Source organism: Rhamphochromis sp. 'chilingali' (genome assembly GCF_963969265.1).
Source record: "Rhamphochromis sp. 'chilingali' genome assembly, chromosome: 11".
In the NCBI taxonomy this organism is placed as follows: domain Eukaryota; kingdom Metazoa; phylum Chordata; class Actinopteri; order Cichliformes; family Cichlidae; genus Rhamphochromis; species Rhamphochromis sp. 'chilingali'.
Genome location: NC_137938.1, coordinates 8,228,299 through 8,250,003, shown reverse-complemented (window position 1 = coordinate 8,250,003; position 21,705 = coordinate 8,228,299). Strand labels below are relative to the sequence as shown.

At 43.9% G+C, this 21,705-nt stretch overlaps 1 protein-coding gene across 11 annotated transcripts in view; it reads right to left on the bottom strand.

Annotated features, from left to right (window-relative positions):
* LOC308406529 (NACHT, LRR and PYD domains-containing protein 12-like) overlaps positions 1-21,705 on the bottom strand; it is a 108,063-nt gene that overhangs the window by 66,489 nt on the left and 19,869 nt on the right. For 7 of the 11 annotated variants that reach the window (XM_080897592.1, XM_080897597.1, XM_080897601.1 and 4 more), the window contains 3 exons: positions 8,337-8,513; positions 6,485-6,664; positions 4,086-4,259 (listed from right to left, as the gene is read on the bottom strand). In XM_080897592.1, the coding sequence (XP_080753718.1) occupies positions 4,086-4,259; positions 6,485-6,664; positions 8,337-8,513 (531 nt within the window). The remainder of the gene's footprint in view (positions 1-4,085; positions 4,260-6,484; positions 6,665-8,336; positions 8,514-21,705) is intronic. The other 4 variants (XM_080897602.1, XM_080897594.1, XM_080897600.1 and 1 more) reach the window with 3 other exon arrangements.

Below are 21,705 nucleotides of genomic sequence, written 5' to 3'. Positions count from 1 at the left end.
TCACCCGTCTTTCCAGGGTCGAGGCAAAACGCACAGGCTTCGGGCTCCGTCAACGCTCTCCTAGCGTGGACGATCCCCAGGCAGACAGGGCAGGCATCGTGCTGGTCGCTGTCGTGCAAAGAGAAACCGCATCCCTGAGGACAGGGGCGAACAGAAGATTTCTGCTTTGCTCGCTTCGGTTTGGAGTCCATTCCAAAACGCAAAGCGAAACGCTGCACAGGAAAGACTTGAAATTAGTGCTCCGCGGGCAGTCTACACACCAAAGGCACGGTGGAGGCTAACACCAACAGGGGCAGTTAAGCTAAGTTCAAGTTGGCAGACAACGGAGCTAACTAGCAGCAGCTAGCTAGCCCAACTCAGCAGAGGTGTTCTCAGCGAGGTGAAGAGCGTAAGAACTGAGGGCTGACTGTGATGACAGTGGCTATATGTGCAGGCGGGGCCGTGCGCGTGTCATCACACGTCATCTGCCTTAAAGGTGTGAATAAAGGTTTCTTCAGCCAGGACGTGCGAGGGCGTGATATCCCATACTTATGTGTTGTACCGAGTGAATCGACTGAAAGGGAACTCCTTATATGTTGGAGTTAGTGGGACCTGCCTGGCAAGACTGCAGCTGGTCCAGAAAGCTGCAGCTCGTCTTCTGACACAAGCTCAAAGACATTTGTCGTCCCAACAACCATATATACGCTGGTCCCTTGCTGTAACACAGTTCACCTTTGGCGGCCTCGCTGTTTCGCTGATCTTTTTTGTGCAATTTTGCATGCTTTTGTTTTTTACAGCGCGTTGTGTTCTGCGTCCTGATTGGCTGACAATGGTCTACAGCCAATCTCGTGCCGTGTCTCCTGTACAGTACAGAATGTGTTCAAATTTACAGCAGTGTGACTCTGCAGTGCTGCACTGTATGTTTGTACGTTTTGTCCCCAACAAACAACAATGATGACGAGACGTTTTGCAGCTGTGGTAGCAGCCAAAGGCAGAGGAAGATGCTAACCATCATAGTTTCAACAAGGAGGCAAAAAGGTTGTAACTGTCCACAACAAGAACATCGTAAGGATGGAGTCAGCTTTGGCTTTGTGGCTCAGTGACCACAGGAAAAAGAACATCGTGCTGGACACCAACATTATCTGCATAAAAACTCAAAAGCTTTATGAAACTTTACCTGACAGCGAGGAGCCCAGGCCATGGACGAGTGCTCCTCACACAGAACCAAGCTCGTTTAATGCCAGCAAAGGCTGATTTGACACATTTCAGAAACACTTTGCTTTCATTCTTTAATAATGAACTTATTTTTCTATGAAGGTTTGAACTTTGTTTAAACAAGAGAGAAAAGTGTGAAAATGTTCATGCCTGTCTGAGAAAAGTGTATAAAGTGTGCAGTGAGGGTTTAACTGCCTTAAAACTTCTATAATAATTGTAAAACATAAAGCTGCTACTTCATTCTGACACTTATTTTTAGAACGTAACTCGATAAACGAGCGACCGGAGTAATGTATTGTGTTTATTTTGAAAACTCTCAACAGGATCTTCAGATTTATTTTGAAAGGTTTATCTGGAAAACACACAAACACATAACCAGGAAACAAAGAGCATGATATGAAACGATAGAAGTTTTCATATGGTCATCATATATACATCGGTCTATCGAACAGCTCCAGCTCCTGCTGTCAGTCTCTGTAAATCTGCTCTTAAAACACATTTGTATTCACTGGCTTTTAATATAGTATGAGAGTTATTTGATATTTGATGTGTGCTATTAATGTTATGAGTTATTTTAATAGTTATTTTGGATTCTTGTACAGCACTGTGGTCAATGCTGCTGTTGTAATTAATGTGCTATAAACACGTAAACAATCTGCAGTTAAACATCCAAAACTAAAGATGTGATCGCTGCCTTTAGAAAATGTGCTAATGCACAAGATATCAGCTCCATTAAGGTGGAATGTGGCCATGTTAGAAACATGTTGGAAGAAGTTTGAAGCTGAAACTGTGAAGCTGAGAGAGCTCCAGCGTCTGTCACAGGAAACTTTCTTATTTCCACACTGATGAAAGCATCAAGCTTTGATTTCCTGCTGCTTTTATTGAGTCACACTGTGAAACTGAGCCACAGCTGAACCAGCATCCCTGTACAGCAGACACTTACAGCGCTTGGCTGCTTCCATTGAACCCTCTGCACAGAGCTTCAGTTTCCTCTTCTGGTCCCAAAGTGCAGAACAACAAGGTTTCAAACAGCTTTGTTCCAGCAGCATCAGCCACAGACATGCAGAGAGAATCCTTTGGTTGTGTGGTGTGTTTGCATATCTGCTGTCTGTGTTGCTTTGTGAGGATGGATCATCTACTGCAGCTCCAGATAAACAAGCTGGACCTGAACCTGGTAGCTTCACTTAGAAGACACTTGTGACGGGAACGTGTGAGAAGTTTTGTGCAGACAAGTGTGGATTTAGAGTGTGGGACGAGCTCTCCACAGTCTTTGTGGAAATCCACATTCTGCATACTGCCTGTGACAAGCTGCAGACATTTCTCCTCCAAATCCACTGAGCAGCTGCTCGTGGTGGTATTAGCTTCATGTGTGCGTGTTAGCATGAAGCCTCGGTCACACTCTGCTGTGGACACGGTCACGGACAGCTGGACGCCTGATGGACGAGTTGTCCTTCCTGTTAAACTTCTTTGAGCATGAGAATAGCATGAGAAGCTCAGTAGACACTGTTCAGTGTTTTAACTCTCGCTTTCACTTCAGCTTCACCAACAACAGCACAACCAGAGCAGCCCACTGCCCGCATGGCTGGGACAGCGCCCCCTAGTGACTGTAAACCACTACAACATGTAGATGGCCGTCTGCAGGCTGGATGTAGCACCACCGCAGAGACGTGCTGCAGCTCTGTTTAGTTACCCAGCTGACAGCAGAGGATGTAGTTTACTGTTACCAACATGGAAAACTGAAGCTTCATCAGCTGGAGCTACAGAGCTGGAGAACAAAGGAGACTGACTGGCAAGCATGATGTGGGAGGAAACATCAAGAGCCTGTTTGAAAGGAGACACATGTGGATGCTGTGCCAGTCTGTGGTCTGTCAGAAGTCAGCTGAGTCACACTGCAAGAAGCTGCAGAATCTCAGAGGAGGAGATTTGGAAGTGTTTGTGGGACAAACTGGACTCAAAGAAAGAAGACGTTTGTGAAGTCTTTGGTGGAGGTGAGCAGTGTGAAGCAGAACACATGCAGATGAATCAGGAGGTCAGCATCAGTGTCTCCTTGTGGTGGACGGTAAAAGAATCAGAGCCAACGCTCCCGTCCACCCTCGGCATGAAGCAGTGCTGTTCCTGAAACAGGAGGACAAGTCCAGAGAAGACAGAGGAAGTACAGATGAGGGTGGGACAGGACAGCAGGACTTCCTTAAGACCTGCAGCTCCATCACACTGTTGTAGGTCCTCTTCATCACACATGTACCTGCAGCCTGTCTTCAAGTCCAGGAGTCACCTCCACACAGTGTAGAAGCCTCCTGTGCAGACCATGGAGTCCAGCCTCTGTCAGGGAAGTCTGCACTAAAGCCTGGAAGACTTCACTCTGTCTCTGCTCCACCCGAGAAAGACCAGCACACTTTTATTATTATGTTATATGTATTAATATTTTAAACACTTATTCTTTGTATTTTTTGCTTTGCTCCTGTCAAACTGCTTTAATAAAATCTGCTGCAGTCTAAACTGTGGACGTTCCCTTTTTAACCCTTTGTGAAACAATAAAGGTTTAAATCTGAGTATTCATCTATGTTAGTGTTTAATGGGTCTAATAGGTTCCCAGTAATATCTTCCCTTGGAGTCTGTGGTCCAAGCTTCTAAAACCATCCCAGGTTAACAAGAACTACAATCTAGAGGAGAGCTGCCATAACAGGTGTGACTGATGAGATCTGACCTGCAAGGTTACTCAGGTTTGTTTGTATCAGGACAAGCAGGGAAGACACCTGGACTCTGCATCTACTGAGTAAGACTCAGAGGATCAGAGATTAGAAGGTCTACAAAGAGCTGAACCAGACTTCCTGTATAAAGGTTTTAGTTCCACAGATCGACAGTGTCAGCACAACTAAAACGTGGAGACTGACCTCAGAGTTTCAATTCGATGTTGTGGTTTCCCCAGAAGAACACACAGCTGCTTCACTCCTGAATCCTGCAGCTTGTTGGAGCTCAGGTCCACCTCTCTGGGATACGAAGGGTTGAGCTTCAGCACTGCTTCCAGATAATCACAGCTGATCTCTGACAAATCACAGCTCACCAATCTGTATAAAGAATGAACGATGTAAGTTTATTAGACAAAGTGCTTGAAATCATTCAGTGTTTCATCATCTGTTGAGAGCTGAAGAAGGTTCAGAATGTAGAAGTTTAGAAAATGGAAACTCCAAACAGCTGAAGCCAACAGGAAGCAGCTTCAAACAAACACAACAAGAGAAAAAACTCTGAATGTTTCACATTAAAATTGTACATTTCTAACAAGAGTATTTTAAAGACAGCGTCACTGATGATCATCTTCTGCCCAGTAAAACTTTGGTTTTCCACATGTGAGTGTTAATGATGCACAAAGACTGTGAGTGCAAAGAGGGAGCGAGGAGGATGACAGAGAGATGGTACAGGAGCATCAAGAACCCGGCGAGGAAATGAGCAGAAGGATTTTGGAGCCTGTTGGATTGAAGCTTTCACAGAGACGTGTTTGACTGGACACCACCAGGACAGACTTTTAATCCCAGGATTTGGATGAGCTTTCTGTCTTTATGTTCACAAATGATTCTGTAACTCTGTGACTGTCCTGGAACTGTCAGCAGTATGGTTACGTCCTTTTGACCCGAGTTTCCACAGCTCTTATAACAGCAGTGTACATTCACCTGCAGGCACACGTTGCCTCTGCTTCAGCTCTGTTTATGAAGCACAAACTGCAGGAACCAAACTCAGACTGGCTCATGTCAATCATGTCTGCTTACAAAGACACTTTGAAACTCTTATCAGTATGTTTCCTGTCCTACTAGGAGGGATCAAACTCTGGACCTTTGTTGTGGATCAGTGAAGGATGCTTAGAAATCCCTCCTGCTGTCTGAGCTTGAACATCATCAGCACTTTAACACTGAGCAGAGGGACGTGGAAAACGCCTTCTGTCTTTATCTGACTGAACAGTTTCATTATGTGGGCTGAATAAAACACAGTTGTAGACTATATTTATATGAAACATGTATATATATGCATTTAATGTATTTGAACCATATTTAATGCATATTACAGGATGTAACAGCTGCATATGTGTCAACAATAATGGCTTTGATTTTGCCCCCCTAAGAACATTTCAGTAGATCCGCCCCTGCAGCAAATGTGTGTGAGAGCAGCCACGGCCCGCTCCTCCATGATTTCATTCACACTCATCTCATACTGAACACACACACTTTGTAGGAATCATCAGTACTTTGACTGTTTCTCAGGTTAGCCATTTAGCATTTCTCCAGTCTGAGTCACAGAGCATCACATGACGTGACAAAGGCTGATTGGTCAGCTGCAGTGATGGTGGTGGAGCAGCATTAATGATGATGCAACAGGAACACGGGGATATCAGACTGTTAGTGGGTTTAGTCATTCCTGCTGCACTGTTTGTCCTTCTTATTGAAGTGACCTGCTGAGAGCTCACACTGTTCTCTGTAGAAATGATGTCAGTCTGACTCGTCACATGTTTGGAGGCGTGTTTGATGTTTGCTCTTCTGGAAACTCTCAGTATCAAATATGGACGATGCAAAGGAGACACGCTTCAGTCTGTATGGACCTGTTTCTGTAGCTGCCACCATCATTCAACGTGTTTGTACATCAGCTTATCAAATCCTGTCCGCTGTCTTCATTTATTACTCTTCACCTGCTTCACTGTGTGGGCGGAGCTGCCTGAGCCCCGCCCACACAGACACAGCTCCTCTCTGGAGCTAAACTTCTGCTTCATCTCCGCCTCTTTTCTTCATCCTCCACCTCTCTTTTCTCTTCTTCGGTGTTCTGCAGCCTGGGAGCCTCACAGCCGTTAGCACGCCCATACCTGAGCAGCTAGCATTACCCAGCATGCCATGCAGCAGTGTCAGTTTGTAAATGTGCAAGAATTCCTGCTCCAAACTGTTTCACAGATTGCTGTGTGCCGTGACCTTTGACCTGCTAAAGAGAGTCAGCTGTGGATTATTCATTGTTGTGTCTGATACTTAGAACTGTGAGGAAGAAGCTACACAGTTAATCAGGGTCCCCTCTCTCTGAATTAGGAAAGGTGGGCAGGCCGCATGTGGGCCGTGGGCCATACGTTGAGTATCACTGTTTGAAATGTGTACATTGTTCTGCTACAGTCAATGGACTAAACCAGAGAAGAAGAAAACAGACTTTACCATGAAGATCCTCAGTGTGGATCAGTATAATATCAGCCTGATGTCTGCAGTTCAGTGTCAGCACAACTTTCACATCATATTCATCTCAGCACAACTAAAACATGCTGACTGACCTCAGAGTTTCAAATCGACATCGTGGATTCTCCAGGAAACCACACAGATGCTTCACTCCTGAACCCTGCAGGTTGCTGTAGGTTCCACTCAGGTCCACCTCTGTGAGATACGAGGGGTTGGACTTCAGCGCTGCTGCCAGATAATCAAGGCCAATATCTGACAAACCACAGTCCTTCAATCTGTATAAAGAATGAAAGGTGTAAGTTTATTAGACAAAGTGTGAGCTTGAAATCATTCAGTGTTTCATCATCTGTTCAGAGCTTCACAAACATCTACTGTCATTATTGTCACCAAACTCTGTGGATCCTTTATTGCAAATTCAAATGGGATCAAATGGTCAGACAAAAGAGGGTTATGAGGAAATATGATGAAATGTTGTGTATTAGCAGCAAGTTATTGAATCATTTTCTTCAGAAACCAAACAAAATGATTGACAAACATGTTTTTACAAACTCAGTGTTGGACTTGGATCAGCAGGATAAGCTGATGTTTAAAGGCATTTGAGTCTGGCTGTATGAGAGTCCAGTTATTACTCAATATTTATGGATGATGTTCTTTCAGTGTTGCACTTTGTAGACGCTCCCGGAGCCTCACAGCCAGTTGCACATGGACCGGCTGACATTACCCAGCATTAGAGGCGGGTGTAAAAAATTAATGTTCCCATTTAAATGGTTTTAATTTGAATAAAACGATGTTGATTCATTCAATCCTGAATCGATGTTTAATATAAATGTATTTTGCCAGAATCTCAGGTTAAAGCTCACAAACTATTTCAACAAGCAGCAAACAGTAAATGAGAGCAGCTAAACACACAAAGATGGAAACACAGAGCGTGGATCGTTCACTCGACGGCACGTACACGGACACGCCATCGGGGCTGAAAGTGGACAGCTCACAGATCCTGAAGCTGCAGGTTTCATCTGTCTCCAACCAAAACTGAGTGAACCAGCAGCAGAAGAAGATCCAAACTCTGCTTCACGTTTGATAAATATGCTCATGAATTCTCTCTGACTTTGGCTGTTCCTGCCTGCACAGCTCTCTCTCTCTCAGTGTACTCCAAGAACAGCTTCAAACATCTGTTTCTGCATCATTCACTGTTTATTAGCCACCAGTCTGCTGTTGTGTTCAGTGCTGTCAGCCTCTGACAGGAAAGCCTCATTTCTGCTGTTCCATGGAAACTTTTTAAAATGATGACAGATTACAAACTCTCAGCTGTGTCTGTAATCAAACCTCTGTAACTTTGCTTCACTTCAGCAGCATCAGGTCATGTTCACATGTTGATTCATGGTTTGCTTCAGTTTTTGATCGACTGCAGAATATTTTGAAGGTTATCTGCTATAAAAAGCCAGAAGAGGAAAATCTGCTTCATGTGTTTCTGTTTGATCCTCAGTGACTTTGACACAAAGGCCTCTGCTGTGATGATCACACCTCTGATCAAGTCTCACAGTGTCACAACTGATAAATGATCAGAGTTAGAATATTTCTGACTGTCTGCTGTGTGCTGTGACCTTTGACCTGCTAAAGACAGTCAGCTGTGGATTATTCATTGTTGTGTCTGATACTTAGAACTGTGAGGAAGAAGCTGCACAGTTAATCAGGGTCCCTCTCTCTGAATTAGGAAAGGTGGGCAGGCCGCGTGTGGGCCGCGGGCCATATGTTGAGTATCACTGTTTGAAATGTGAACATTGTTCTGCTACAGTCAATGGACTAAACCAGAGAAGAAGAAAACAGACTTTACCATGAAGATCCTCAGTGTGGATCAGTATAATATCAGCCTGATGTCTGCAGTTTAGTGTCAGCACAACTTTCACATCATATTCATCTCAGCACAACTAAAACATGCTGACTGACCTCAGAGTTTCAAGTTTACATCCTGGACTCTTCAGGAAACCACACAGATGCTTCACTCCTGGATCCTGCAGCTTGTTGTTGTTACGCAGGTCCAGCTCTCTCAGATGGGAGGGGTTGGACCACAGCGCTGCTGCCAGATAATCACAGCTGATCTTTGACAAACCACAGCTCACCAATCTGTATAAAGAATGAAAGATGTAAGTTTATTAGACAAATTGTGAGCTTGAAATCATTCAGTGTTTCATCATCTGTTGAGAGGTGAAGAAGGTTCAGAATGTAGAAGTTTAGAAAATGGAAACTCCAAACAGCTGAAGCCAACAGGAAGCAGCTTCAAACAAACACAACAAGAGAAAAAACTCTGAATGTTTCACATTAAAGTCGTACATTTCTCATAAAAACAGGACAACGACTTGAAAAAGTCGTGTTTTTCCTTCCAGGAACCACATGGCTTCACTTTTAAAGGTGAAGTGTGAAAGAAATGGACACATTTGAAGTCCAACACCTTTTTCCAGTCACATTATTAAAGCAGACAAACTACAAGCTCATTTTCATTCCAACAAGTCATCTTCTGACCTGGACTAACAACACTGGTCTCTATGTGCAGCTGGCTGTGAGACCAGTGCTCAGGGAGCGTCTACAAAGTGCAACACTGAAAGAACATCACACACTCATTTGCTTCCAGCACTTTCACACAAACATCTACTGTCATTATTCATATTTCTGCTCCTCTGGATTCACACGGAGCCTCTGCTCTATAATTACTCGTTGCCATGGTGATTCGTAGTATGCGGCTCCATAACTCAGACTGAGCATGCTCAGAGCAGATTGGCCCAACTCTGATCAGCTGATCTGGAACAGGAAACTGTGCTATATGTACATTATTATATCTACATTTGAATCTCAACACTCACAACACTCCAGTAGGAGCAGCCATCGGCCATCAGCTGTGCAACACTCACACAAATATATCAACTGTGTTTAATATTTTGGCACGTAGATCATTTATGTGCTTCAGCTCTTCTTACATTTTACCACCAACATGTTTCAAAAGGAGCAGCTTTTACTTTGAAGGCCAGCTGTCTCTGTTTCCTGTTTTCATTGTTGGATAATGGAACAATTCGATGCTTCAGTGCATTGAATTGTGTTACATCTGCCAAGATGACCAGTAGAAACACCAGGAACCAGGAGCAAAAAAGAGATGAGCTCGCTGCGGCTAATGAAGCCATCATGGCTATGCTAAAGACCACGCTGGACGAGCACAAAGCCTCGCTTTCGGCAGAATTCAAGACATCCGTTCAGCGACTTGAAAACAAGCTGGACAGCATCCAAACGACTCTCAACAACCATGACCAACGGATTACAGCCTTGGAAACTATGGCCACAACTACGAGCGCGGAGCTCCAGAACGTGGTGGCTAAGTTAGCGGTGGTGGCGGAGGATAACGAGAAGCTGAGAGCTAGGCTAATCGACGTTGAAAGCAGGAGCCGCCGCAACAATATTCGCCTCTTGGGGGTCCCTGAAAATATTGAATGGCCCAGGCCGACTGTGTTCTTTTCTCAGGTGCTTGTGGACATATTTGGAGTGGACGTTTTGAAAACGGCCCCGGAGTTGGATCGAGCCCACCGGGCACTGGTGGCAAGACCAGGCCCCAACGCGAAACCCCGAGCGGTTGTTGTCTGTTTCCATAGCTACCAGACCCGTGAGCTCGTTGTGCGCAAAGCTCGGGAAATGCGGGGTAAACTGAAATATAAGGACACCCCCATCCATATTGTCGAGGACTATTGCCCTGAGGTGCTGGAACAACGGTCCGCTTACCGCGGAGTTATGAAGGAGTTGTACGATCTTGGACTCAAGCCTCAGCTTCGCTACCCGGCTAAACTGTTCGTTATGACTGACGAAGGGAATCGGAAGCGACTGGCGTCACCAGGCGACGCTCGGAGCTATATCGCCTTACACCGTCCCCTGAGTTCTAACATTCTGGAAACCTGATCTGAGGGTCATGGTTGGATCCTGCCACTTCCATAGAAGGGCTCATGACATTTTAGTTTGATGTTTGGTACCTAGAGGACAGCATGGTTTGAGTAATTCTAACCTCATTGTTTTTTCTGTTTTTCTCTCATTTTCCTTTATAATACCCCTGTTTATATTTTGTTCTAATATCACTGTTGGCATGCTAGTCTGCTACGTATACATATATGTATATACTGTTTTACTTTATATAAACACACATTTTTTCATTATTATTGCCTCTCCTACAGTTTGATTCCTGCCATGTACAAATGGGGGACAACAATACCCCAGCCTGCCTTTTTTGTGCTTTTCTTCTGTCCGTTTTTGTATAGTAAGATACATCCTAGTTCCTCAATTTTTTCTAGCAGAATATTGACAAGGCATATTTTCATAGTGAGACCTTGCCGCCACAGGGAAGCAAGCCATTTGATAAGAGTTGTGATGGCGAAGTCTTCACATGGGAATGTTTACACCCTGCTGTGCAATGGACACTTGCAAGTTTTGTTTTCGGGGGTATCCAGGTCCAATTTATGTTGTTCGATCTGCATGTATGTATTGCCTTGTTTTATGTTTTTTCTGTTGTTGTTGTTGTGTCTTATTTATTTTATTTTATTTACTTTTTTTTTCTGTTTTTTTTTTTTTTTCTCTTTTTTCCCCCTGTTCTGTTCAGTCTACTACCTCAAATACAGACACCAGCTTTCCCCTGGCCACGGTCAACTTGTCAAACCAAAGACCTGTCTGAATATAGTAAGGTATGTCGAGCACAATCAATGGTCTTAGAATTGTCTCCTGGAATGTGAGAGGGGTGGGGAATGCAACCAAAGTTAACAAAGTTATGGCGCATTTACAGCAGCTTAAAGGAGATGTGTTTTTTCTTCAAGAGACACATCTCTGCAACAGAGAAGTGAGGCGACTCAAGAGAAACTGGATCGGCAATATATATCATTCCAAATTTAACGCCAAGGCCAGAGGGACAGCTATACTTATTCGTAATAATATTCTGTTTGAGCAACATAAAGTTATTGCTGATCCAGATGGCCGTTTCACATTTGTGTCAGGAAACTTGCAGGGCTCACTTGTGATACTGGCTAGCGTGTACGGGCCGAACTGGGATGACGACTCTTTTATAGCTAAACTTTTCTCTTCACTTCCAAATCTGGAAAACTATCATCTTATTATTGGAGGTGATTTTAACTTGGTTCAGGACACTCTGTTGGATAGATCGTCAACTAAGGCCTGTTCCCTGAATAAATCTGCTAAAACCCTAGAATTTTTCAAAACTCAGCTGGGGATTGTGGATCCATGGCGACATGCGAATCCCACTACTAAGGCATTTTCCTTTTTCTCTCATCCCCACCGTACATATACACGTATAGACTTTTTTCTTGTTGATATTAGGTTTCTCTGTAAAATTAGCCATTGTCAGTATCATGCTATCGCCATTTCAGATCATTCACCAGTTTCTTTTGATGTGGTATTAGCGACCCCGTCTCGACCCATTAAACATTGGAGATTTAACTCTAGCCTGTTGATAAGGGATGACTACACACATTTTTTGAGATCACAGTTCTCACTTTTCCTTGAGTTGAACGATTCTACTGAAGTGTCAAGAGGTGTATTATGGGAAACGTCGAAAGCCTACATGAGAGGCCAGCTTATAGGATTTGTGTCAAATTTAAAGAAGAAAGAGTTAACTTACACGTCCAGTTTATTGAATAAGATCAAAGATCTAGATGGCAGATATGCATCAAACCCAGATCCTAACCTCTATACAGAACGTGTGAAAGTTCAAGCCAGTCTTAATTTAACCACCACCGCAACAGCTATGGTTCAATTAATTAAGACTAAGCAACGCTTTTTTGAATCTGGCGACAAGGCAGGGAAACTTCTGGCTTATCAAGCCCGTGCCGAAGCAACCTCTAAGCTAATCCCAAAGGTCAAGTCTGCTGCTGGTGACATAATATCGGACCCAGAGGGAATTAATGAAGTATTTGTAAGTTTCTATTCCAATCTGTACACTTCAAGTTCTCCCCCTCTATCAGAAGAAACTCTCCAAAATATACATTTTCCAAGAATAGATAGAGATCTGACGAAAGGATTAGGGGGACCTATCACTGTAGTAGAGGTACAAGAAGCCATTAAATTCTTAAACACAGGTAAATCGCCGGGCCCTGACGGTTACTCTGCAGAATACTATAAAGTCAATTCTGATCTTATGGCACCGTTGTTGAAAGATATGTATAATGAAGCCTTTTCAAAATGTCAATTACCCAAGACTTTGTCCGAAGCTACTATTTGTTTAATCTTGAAAAAGGATAAGGATCCCTTGTTGTGCAGTAGTTACAGACCAATTTCTCTTTTAAATATTGATTTTAAAATACTATCTAAAATCCTCGCACTTAGGCTACAACGTGTTCTGTCACAAATTATCGCCTTTGACCAGACGGGGTTTATGGCCGGCAGGCACTCATATGACAATTCAAGACGCCTCTTGAATATTATCCATACATCGTGCAACTCAATTCCAGAGGTTGTGGTATCTCTTGACGCGGAGAAAGCTTTCGACCGCGTCGAGTGGAGCTTCCTCTATGAGGTGATGGATAGGTTTGGCTTGGGGGCTGACTTTATTCTCTGGGTTAAGCTACTATATTCCTCGCCATCCACCTGTATTCGTACTAACAACAACTTGTCTTTGCCTTTTCCACTTGAGAGGGGCACTAGGCAAGGGTGCCCTCTCTCACCCCTCCTATTCGCCATTGCTATCGAGCCTCTTGCAATATGGCTGCGTTCAGAGGATAGATTTAAAGGCATTACAAGGTTCGGTGTGACTCACAAACTCTCCCTTTATGCAGATGACTTGCTCCTGTACATTTCTGACCCTCTAAACTCATTCCCGGTGTTTTTTGACATACTGGACCAATATGGTACACTGTCAGGATATAAGGTCAATTATCAAAAAAGTGAGTTGCAACCCCTTAATTCCCTGGCCAGAGCTCTTCCCCACTCAATAGTGCCTTTTAAGTGGACAGAAACCGGATTTAGATATTTGGGGGTTTTTATTTCCTCTTCTATACATAAAATGATGAGGGAGAATTTTCTATCCCTACTAGAAAATGTTGGGAAAGATTGTGACCGTTGGACTTCTCTACCATTGTCAGTGGCAGGGAGAGTTAACCTGATAAAGATGAGTGTCCTCCCAAAATTCTTGTATCTTTTTCAACATGTCCCGATTTTTCTTACCAAGGCATTTTTTGACAAGTTAGAAAAGATTCTGTTACATTTCATATGGGGAGGGAAACAAGCTAGAATTTGCAAGTCTATTCTTCAGTCCTCTAAAAGTGATGGTGGTCTTGGTTTGCCCAATTTTAGACACTACTATTGGGCAGCTAACATACAAAAACTTTTACAATGGGTTCATAACGACCCCCCTGTAACAGCCTGGGTACAAATGGAAACTGCATCTAGCTGTTACTCATTATCATCAATACTCAGCTCATCACTCCCTTTTTCTCCAACCCTTGTTGGGGATAATCTAATAGCTAAGGAAACAGTAACTATTTGGCGACAGTTCAGAAAATACTTCGGGCTACTTGGACCGTCTTTGCTAACACCTTTATCAAAAAATTTTAATTTTGCACCTTCAAACACTGATGCGGCCTTTAGTAGTTGGAAAGATAACGGACTTAGGACTGTTAAGGACTTGTATAGTCAGGACACCTTTCTATCTTTTGCTGACCTATCGTCCAAATACGACCTGCCTAACTCCAACTTTTTTCGCTATCTTCAGGCTAGAAATTTTGTAAAAACGCAGTTCCCTCACTTTCCCAATCGGCCTCCAGAAACAAATCTGGATATCATCCTGCAGACGAACCCTCATCAAAACAGACTGATATCAGCCTTGTATAAAATACTAGATGTTTTGGTCCCCAAATCCATTTCTCATATTAAGTTGAGATGGGAGGAAGAGCTTCAGACAACCCTGCCAGAACAGCAGTGGGATCGTGCTTTGAAATTGATTCACTCGTCTTCAATTTGTGCTCGTCATGCTTTGATTCAGTGTAAGGTGGTCTATAAAGTACACTATACAAACGCAAAATTATCTAAAATCTATCCAACCATCAGTGATGCCTGTAGCAGATGTGGACTATCGCCTGCCAACCATGTCCACATGTTTTGGTCATGTTCGAAACTGAGTGCATTTTGGAGGAATATATTCGACACACTTAGCCAAGCATATGGCCAGACTGTCCTTCCTAACCCACTCTCTGCAATTTTTGGCATTCCTCCTGACTTGAACTTATCTGGTCCCCTCAAACAGGCCCTAGCCTTTACCACTTTACTGGCCCGGAGGCTTATTCTGTTGAAGTGGAAGCTTCCCCACCCCCCAACTCATGACCATTGGGTGAGAGATGTACTCTTTAACTTAAAGCTGGAAAAACTTAGATTCTCTCTAAAAGGTTCTATTAGGGAATTTAATAAAATCTGGAAATCATTTCTCTTGCTGGTCGACACTATTACTTTACTTCCTGAGTCTGCAGTGAACTGAGCGAAGCTACATTATAATGTTTTTTTTGTTGTTTTTTTTTAATCTTATTTATACCTTATCTATTTGTTTTTCCTTTTGTTTTGCTTGGTCCTTTCTCTGTTATTTGTTTTCTCTGTTTTTGTTTTGTTTGTTTTTGTTTGTCTGTTTGGTTACGGGGCGGGGGGAGGGGGGGGGGGAGTTGTGGTTGTTGTTGTTTTTTGGGGGTTATGCTTGTTATGTGTATGGGTCCTGAGGTGTTGGTTTTTTTTTTTTGTTTTTTTTGTTTTTTTTGGGGGGGGGGGGTTTGTGTGTGTGTGTGTGTGTGTGTGTGTGTGTGTGTGTGTGTGTGTGGGCAGAAACTGGTTTTCTGCAGTGCTTTGTCTATTGTAGACCTGGTAGGGGGAGAATTTGGGTTGGGGGGTTGGAGGGTATAATGGACATACCACTGTTCTGAAATCAAGATGGACTTAGCTGTTGCTAACTTTGTATGTCATTGTTGAAATTAATAAAACAAAGTTGAAACGAATTGTGTTACACAAAAATAAGAAAAGTTTTCACGTTGTTCAGGCAGAATCGAGTGTTGAAGAATGAATTCACACGTCAATAAACATTTTCATTAGAGTTAGGCAGTGAACTGCTCATGCTCCATTCAATTGCATCACAAACTATTGGAATTGGATCCAACTTTGTGAAGCAGATTTCTTCTCAGCTGCTGTTTTGAACATTTCCTCATGAACTGTATTAAACTCTGTAAATGAACTGAGTACTATTTCTACATTTGAAACTATGGATTCATTCACTTCTGTACGTTAGTGTATAAATGAATGTTAGACTGGGCTCCATGGAAACACTTGGACTGGTCTCAGCTGCCTGCTTTCTGTAGTCATTCCAACAGAGTCCTTTCTCTTCTCCAGCTTCTGTTTGAAATCCTCTCACAGAGCCTGCTTTGTTGTTATGTTTGTGCCTGTGTTAGGCTGCTCTGCGCTGCCTCATTCACATCCTGTTGTAGTTGTTACGTAATTTATCATAACATAATTGTTGATGTAGGTTACAAATAAGTCTTATATTGAATCGAATTGAATTCGTTGCGCTATGCTGCTTTGTTCACTGTGGCTTTGCGGGCTAATGTTTGTTGTGTTTTGTAGGAAAACCAGCCTACAAAATGCTGGAATGCGATCCAGACTGGGCACCCTCTATCAACCTGGGTCAGACAGAGTTTATAGCTGCTACCACAGCGGGATTTGATTGGTTAAGAGAGAGTGCGAGATGAAAACAGCCACGAAAAGTCCCACATATATGTGCCCAAGTGTTGTATTGAAGCAATCAAGTGATGAATAACTGTTTTCCAGTTATTTTGCAATGTTTTTTTTGTTTTTTTTTGCATTGTTGATTTGTTTTTCACCGAAGCAGCTAATAAAGCATAATGGAATAGAATTTTTCCTCTTTCTTGTAAGATTCTATAATAGAATGAAACAATAATGCCAGTTATAAATAAAGACAATAAATTGAATGAATTACGAAACACTTATTTTATTTCTATTAGATCTGAAAATGTTGTGTAATACTACAACCTGAAACAACAAATAGACGCGTTGGCCTGTACAGGAGATAAAGGAAAAAAAATTAACAACAGCTGTGAAATGGAATAGTCCAAATCACCAGTAAACTGGACCTGGGCTTGTTGCAGGGATCTGAAGTTACTAAACATTTTGTGAGTGTATGTACTCACACTTAGGACCATATGATAATAAATATGTGCGTGATGAAAGTTGGGCAGCACGCTAACGTCCTTACTCCACTCTGTATGCTCGTATAGGTCTAACCCTTTCACTCCTTTGATTTTTTTCCTCGTACTTTTTTTTGCCTTTTCGTCAAGTCTGTCTTTGTACGAACCTGCCGTGTTCTCCGTCGTTTTGTACATAACTGTTTTTGGGGCAAATAAAATGCAAGTAGCGATTAAAACTGCAGAATTAATGATTACTGGTGCTGGAAATACTAGCGCTTGATGCAGTGTTTTGATTTTGTTGCCACGGGTACCCACAAAGCAATGCGCGAAAGTCACGTGGTCTGTCAATCTCTATTCACCACTCATCCAACGTGTGAAACCTGCTGTGAGGACAATTAAAGTGTGGCCAGAGGGGACAGACGCAGTGCTCCAGGACAGATTAAAAACACAGACTGGTATAGGGCTTTGGAGCGTGATGTCACAGGAGGCGGGCCACGCCCCCCGCCGCCATGATATATATATATATATATTAGGGGTGCAACGATACACAAAATTCACGGTTCGATACTTTGGTGTCACGGTTCGATATTTTTTCGATACAAAAAAAATGTTCATGCCTTTTTAATTTGTCATTTATTAAAATTATAAATATATATTTTAACTCAAAAGTACAGTTTTTAAATTTAACCCTAACCCTTGTGTGTGTTTTTTATTTTGACAGCGAATGCGCACCTGCGGACCACTTATGTGCAGCCCTGGTTATTTAGCTCGTCATATTGCAGCCACAGAAATTCTTTTGTCCATGAAACCATAAAGCTGCACTTTCTTTTTGCCTTATAGTCTGATTTGTCATAACTTCTCCGTTTTGTGGTAAGCTTTTCTTTGGCTGTCACTTCTTCACCCTGACCTGTCTTATTTGGCTCAGCAGAACTAAAATATATATCCTGCTGCTTTTACACAGGCACTCACATAAGCTCAGCGATTCTCTGCGCGATCAACCTCTCACATGTTTAAGCTGCGGGAGATTTCACTTGTCATGTTTGCATAGTAAGCTAACGATTAATAAGACGATGTCAGAGGAATTGGTGCACAAATTATCATCACTCACAGATCAGTGCTGTCGCTCTCTATACACAGTTCGCACGATTGCAAAGTGAAAGCAAAAAAACAAGCGCAAATTCAAACGCGATTTCAATATGTCACATATTGACAGTGGCTCACCGATGCCAATGACATAATTACCCAGCTACATTTCTGAAAGAATGCAAAAGCATTGACATATATTTTTCCTTCCTACAATAGCCCGACGGGCAGGGAAGAGAGATTTTGGTAGCCCGACTGAAAAAATCGCTAGCTCCGGGACGTCGGGCTAGCAATATTGCGAGCCCTGTATCTGATTGAGGAGTCACTCATCTTTGGAAAAGAGAGTTTATTACAGAGAAATGGCTCTTTCCAAAATAAAAGCTATACTATCTTCTGGGCTATATTCTCAGCAGCATATTAAACAGCTGTCTAAATGACTCGGCTAAAGTTAGTAGCATGCTTGCTTGTTTTTGTCTGCTTCCACTTGTCTTTGCACTAGGATGATGTCGGCGTAAATGTGCAGTCATATTCGTTGTGTTCCCACTAGTGCTTTCAGGTTAATCTCGTTGAAATGACCTTAACGCCACAACACGGCAAATCTCCGTTAACGAGCTACCGCCGATCGCCCCGTGCATGGGGCTAGACGGCCAACACGTTAACGAGCTAACTGCGCTAACACACTAGTTCCCACCCATGTAATTGAGCATTGCATGGCACATCCAACATACTGTTTTACTTTAGTCCATGACTCGCTTACCTTCAGGGTCATACGTCACATGAAAACCAAAATAATTCCAAACACCAGATCTGAATGAGGGTGGGGGAGGTCCATGTTGCAAGGAGAGCTTAACTTCTGTCTCGCTAGCTTGCCCTGCTCTCTTCCTTCTGACTATGCTGTCTGTGTTGAGCGCTCAGTGGATCTGCGCTCGACAGTGCAGCCTAGGCGGAGTAGTCGAACGCAGATTCACTGAGCGCTCAACACAGACAGCATCGTCAGAAGGAAAGTTGATAAAATAAATTACAAATTTTGTATTGTTCGATACATATGCGTACCGAACCGAAAGCACTGTATCGAACGGATCAATATCGATATGAATATCGTTGCACCCCTAATAAAAAAAAAAAAAAAAAAAATATATTATATATATATATATATATATATATATATATATATATATATATATATATATATATATATATATATATATATATATATATATATATATATATAGCTGGATAGCGTAGTGGTTAAAACTACACGCCTTTGGAACAGAGGATCGCAAGTTCGATTCCTGCCTGGGGCGTCTGTATCCAGTAAGGGTCCTAAGGCTAGACCCCCTATGCTAAGCAAGCCTACCGCAGACATGAGCGAGACAGATAAATATGAAGGCATGCCGGCTCGGACGTCGCCCGGATCAACAAGGTCCGCGTCAGGTGTTGAGGAACCAGGGCACCCTGACGAAAAGTGGGCTACTGGAACAAGAAGGCATCGGTGGGCAAGGGACGAAAACAGGGCGTTGTTGGAATGCTACTACGCAAGTAACCCCGGCGGAAGGGGCTACATGAATAGGATGAGGGACCTATGGATTCTTCGATACCCAACATCCACAATGACGGCGAAACAACTAGTAGCTCAGTGTTCCAACATTCGAAAGAAGGGACTGCTCTCACAGCTAGAGATTGACGAGGTACAACACAAATGCTACGGCAAGGAGGAGTCAGGACGCCAGGTCAGGGGGGAGATATCATCACTCCCACCCGAGATTGGGTACATAGCCCCAAGTGCGATAGGAGAAGGATCGTTGAGTGCGAGAGGAACTGACCTGAAAAATAGGATCATGGCCAAGCTTGAAACCTGGATCCCCCGTAGCCGGTTACCAAGATTACGTGAAGTACCCTCAGAAGGTCTGCTAGATGATGTTAATGCAGCACTACGGGCAATACCTACAACCACGATTACCGACACTAACAAGCTGATCTACAGTACGGCAGCAGTGATCAGTGAGATGCTTGGCTACAAGTTGAACAGCCACAAGGGGCAGTACCCTCCATGGAGAAGGAGGCTAGAGGGCAAGATCAAAGTAGCACGGAGGGAGGTTAGCCAACTAACAGAGTTGCAGAAAGGTGCGACAAATAAGGTGCCTAAGAAATACAGCAAGCTGTCCATACCTGAGGCCTTGGAAACTGCCAAGCAAAGACTCACAGCCTTGGCCAGCCGCTTGAGGAGGTACACCAGAGAGATAGAAGGCAGGAGAATAAACCAGCTGTTCTCCACAGAACCAGCAAAGGTGTACTCTCAGTGGCAAGGGAACAATAAGAGAACAGCACCACCAAGGCTGGAGACGGAGCAATACTGGAAGAGCATATGGGAGAAGGACGCAACCCATAACGGCAATGCTCAGTGGCTAGTGGATCTGAGGGCAGACCACAGCGACCTCCCTGAACAGGGTCCAGTAACCATCACAGTGGCAGATATCCAAGAAAGGGTCTCCAGTATGAAGAGTTGGACAGCACCAGGGCCCGACATGGTTCACGCCTACTGGCTGAAGAAGCTGACTGCACTCCACGAGCGTCTGGCAGCACAAATGAACCAGCTGCTAGTTAACGAGAGACACCCGGAATGGCTAACTGAAGGCCGGACGGTCCTGATCCCCAAGGACCCCAAGAAGGGACCGGTCCCCTCCAACTACCGACCAATAACCTGCCTCAGTACTACATGGAAGCTACTGTCAGGCATCATATCGGCTAAGATGAACAGGCACATGGGTCAATACATGAGCGGGACACAGAAAGGAATTGGCAAGAATACCAGAGGTGCAAAACACCAGCTACTGGTAGACAGAACAATCAGCCGAGACTGCAAGACCAGACTGACCAACCTGTGCACTGCCTGGATTGATTACAAGAAGGCCTATGACTCAATGCCCCACAGCTGGATACTGGAATGCCTAGAATTGTACAAGATCAATGGGACCCTAAGAGCCTTCATCAGGAACTCAATGGGGATGTGGCGTACAACACTAGAGGCCAACTCCAAGCCCATAGCACAAGTTACCATCAAGTGCGGGATCTACCAAGGAGATGCTCTGTCCCCACTGCTGTTCTGCATAGGCCTGAACCCCCTCAGTGAGATCATTAACAAGACTGGCTACGGATACCGACTACGGAACGGAGCAGTTGTCAGCCACCTCCTGTACATGGATGACATCAAGCTGTATGCCAAGAGTGAACGAGACATCGATTCACTGATCCACACTACCAGGCTATACAGCAATGACATTGGAATGTCGTTCGGACTGGAGAAGTGTAGTCGGATGGTAACAAAGAGAGGGAAGGTAGTCAGAACTGAGGGGATTGAACTACCAGAAGACAACATTGCAGACATAGAGGACAGTTACAAGTACCTGGGGATCCCGCAGGCAAATGGGAACCATGAAGAGACCGCTAGAAAGGCTGCAACCACCAAGTACCTGCAGAGGGTCAGGCAAGTCCTGAGGAGTCAGCTGAATGGTAAGAACAAGATCCGGGCCATCAACACATACGCCCTGCCCGTGATCAGGTACCCTGCTGGGGTAATAGGCTGGCCAAAGGAGGAGATAGAAGCCACTGACATAAAGACAAGAAAGCTCCTGACCATGCATGGAGGGTTTCACCCCAAGTCCAGCACCCTGAGGCTGTACGCTAAGCGGAAGGAAGGGGGCCGGGGACTGGTGAGTGTCAGCACCACAGTCCAGGATGAGACAAGGAACATCCAAGAATACATTGGGAAGATGGCCCCAACTGACCGAGTGCTCAGTGAATACCTCAGGCAGCAGAAACCCAAGAAAGAGGAGGGAGACGAGGAACCATCATGGAAGGACAGGCCCCTGCACGGTATGTACCACCGGCAGATAGAGGAGGTGGCTGATATCCAGAAATCCTACCAGTGGCTGGACAAAGCTGGACTGAAAGACAGCACAGAGGCACTAATCATGGCAGCACAAGAACAAGCTCTGAGTACAAGATCCATAGAGGCTGGGGTCTAT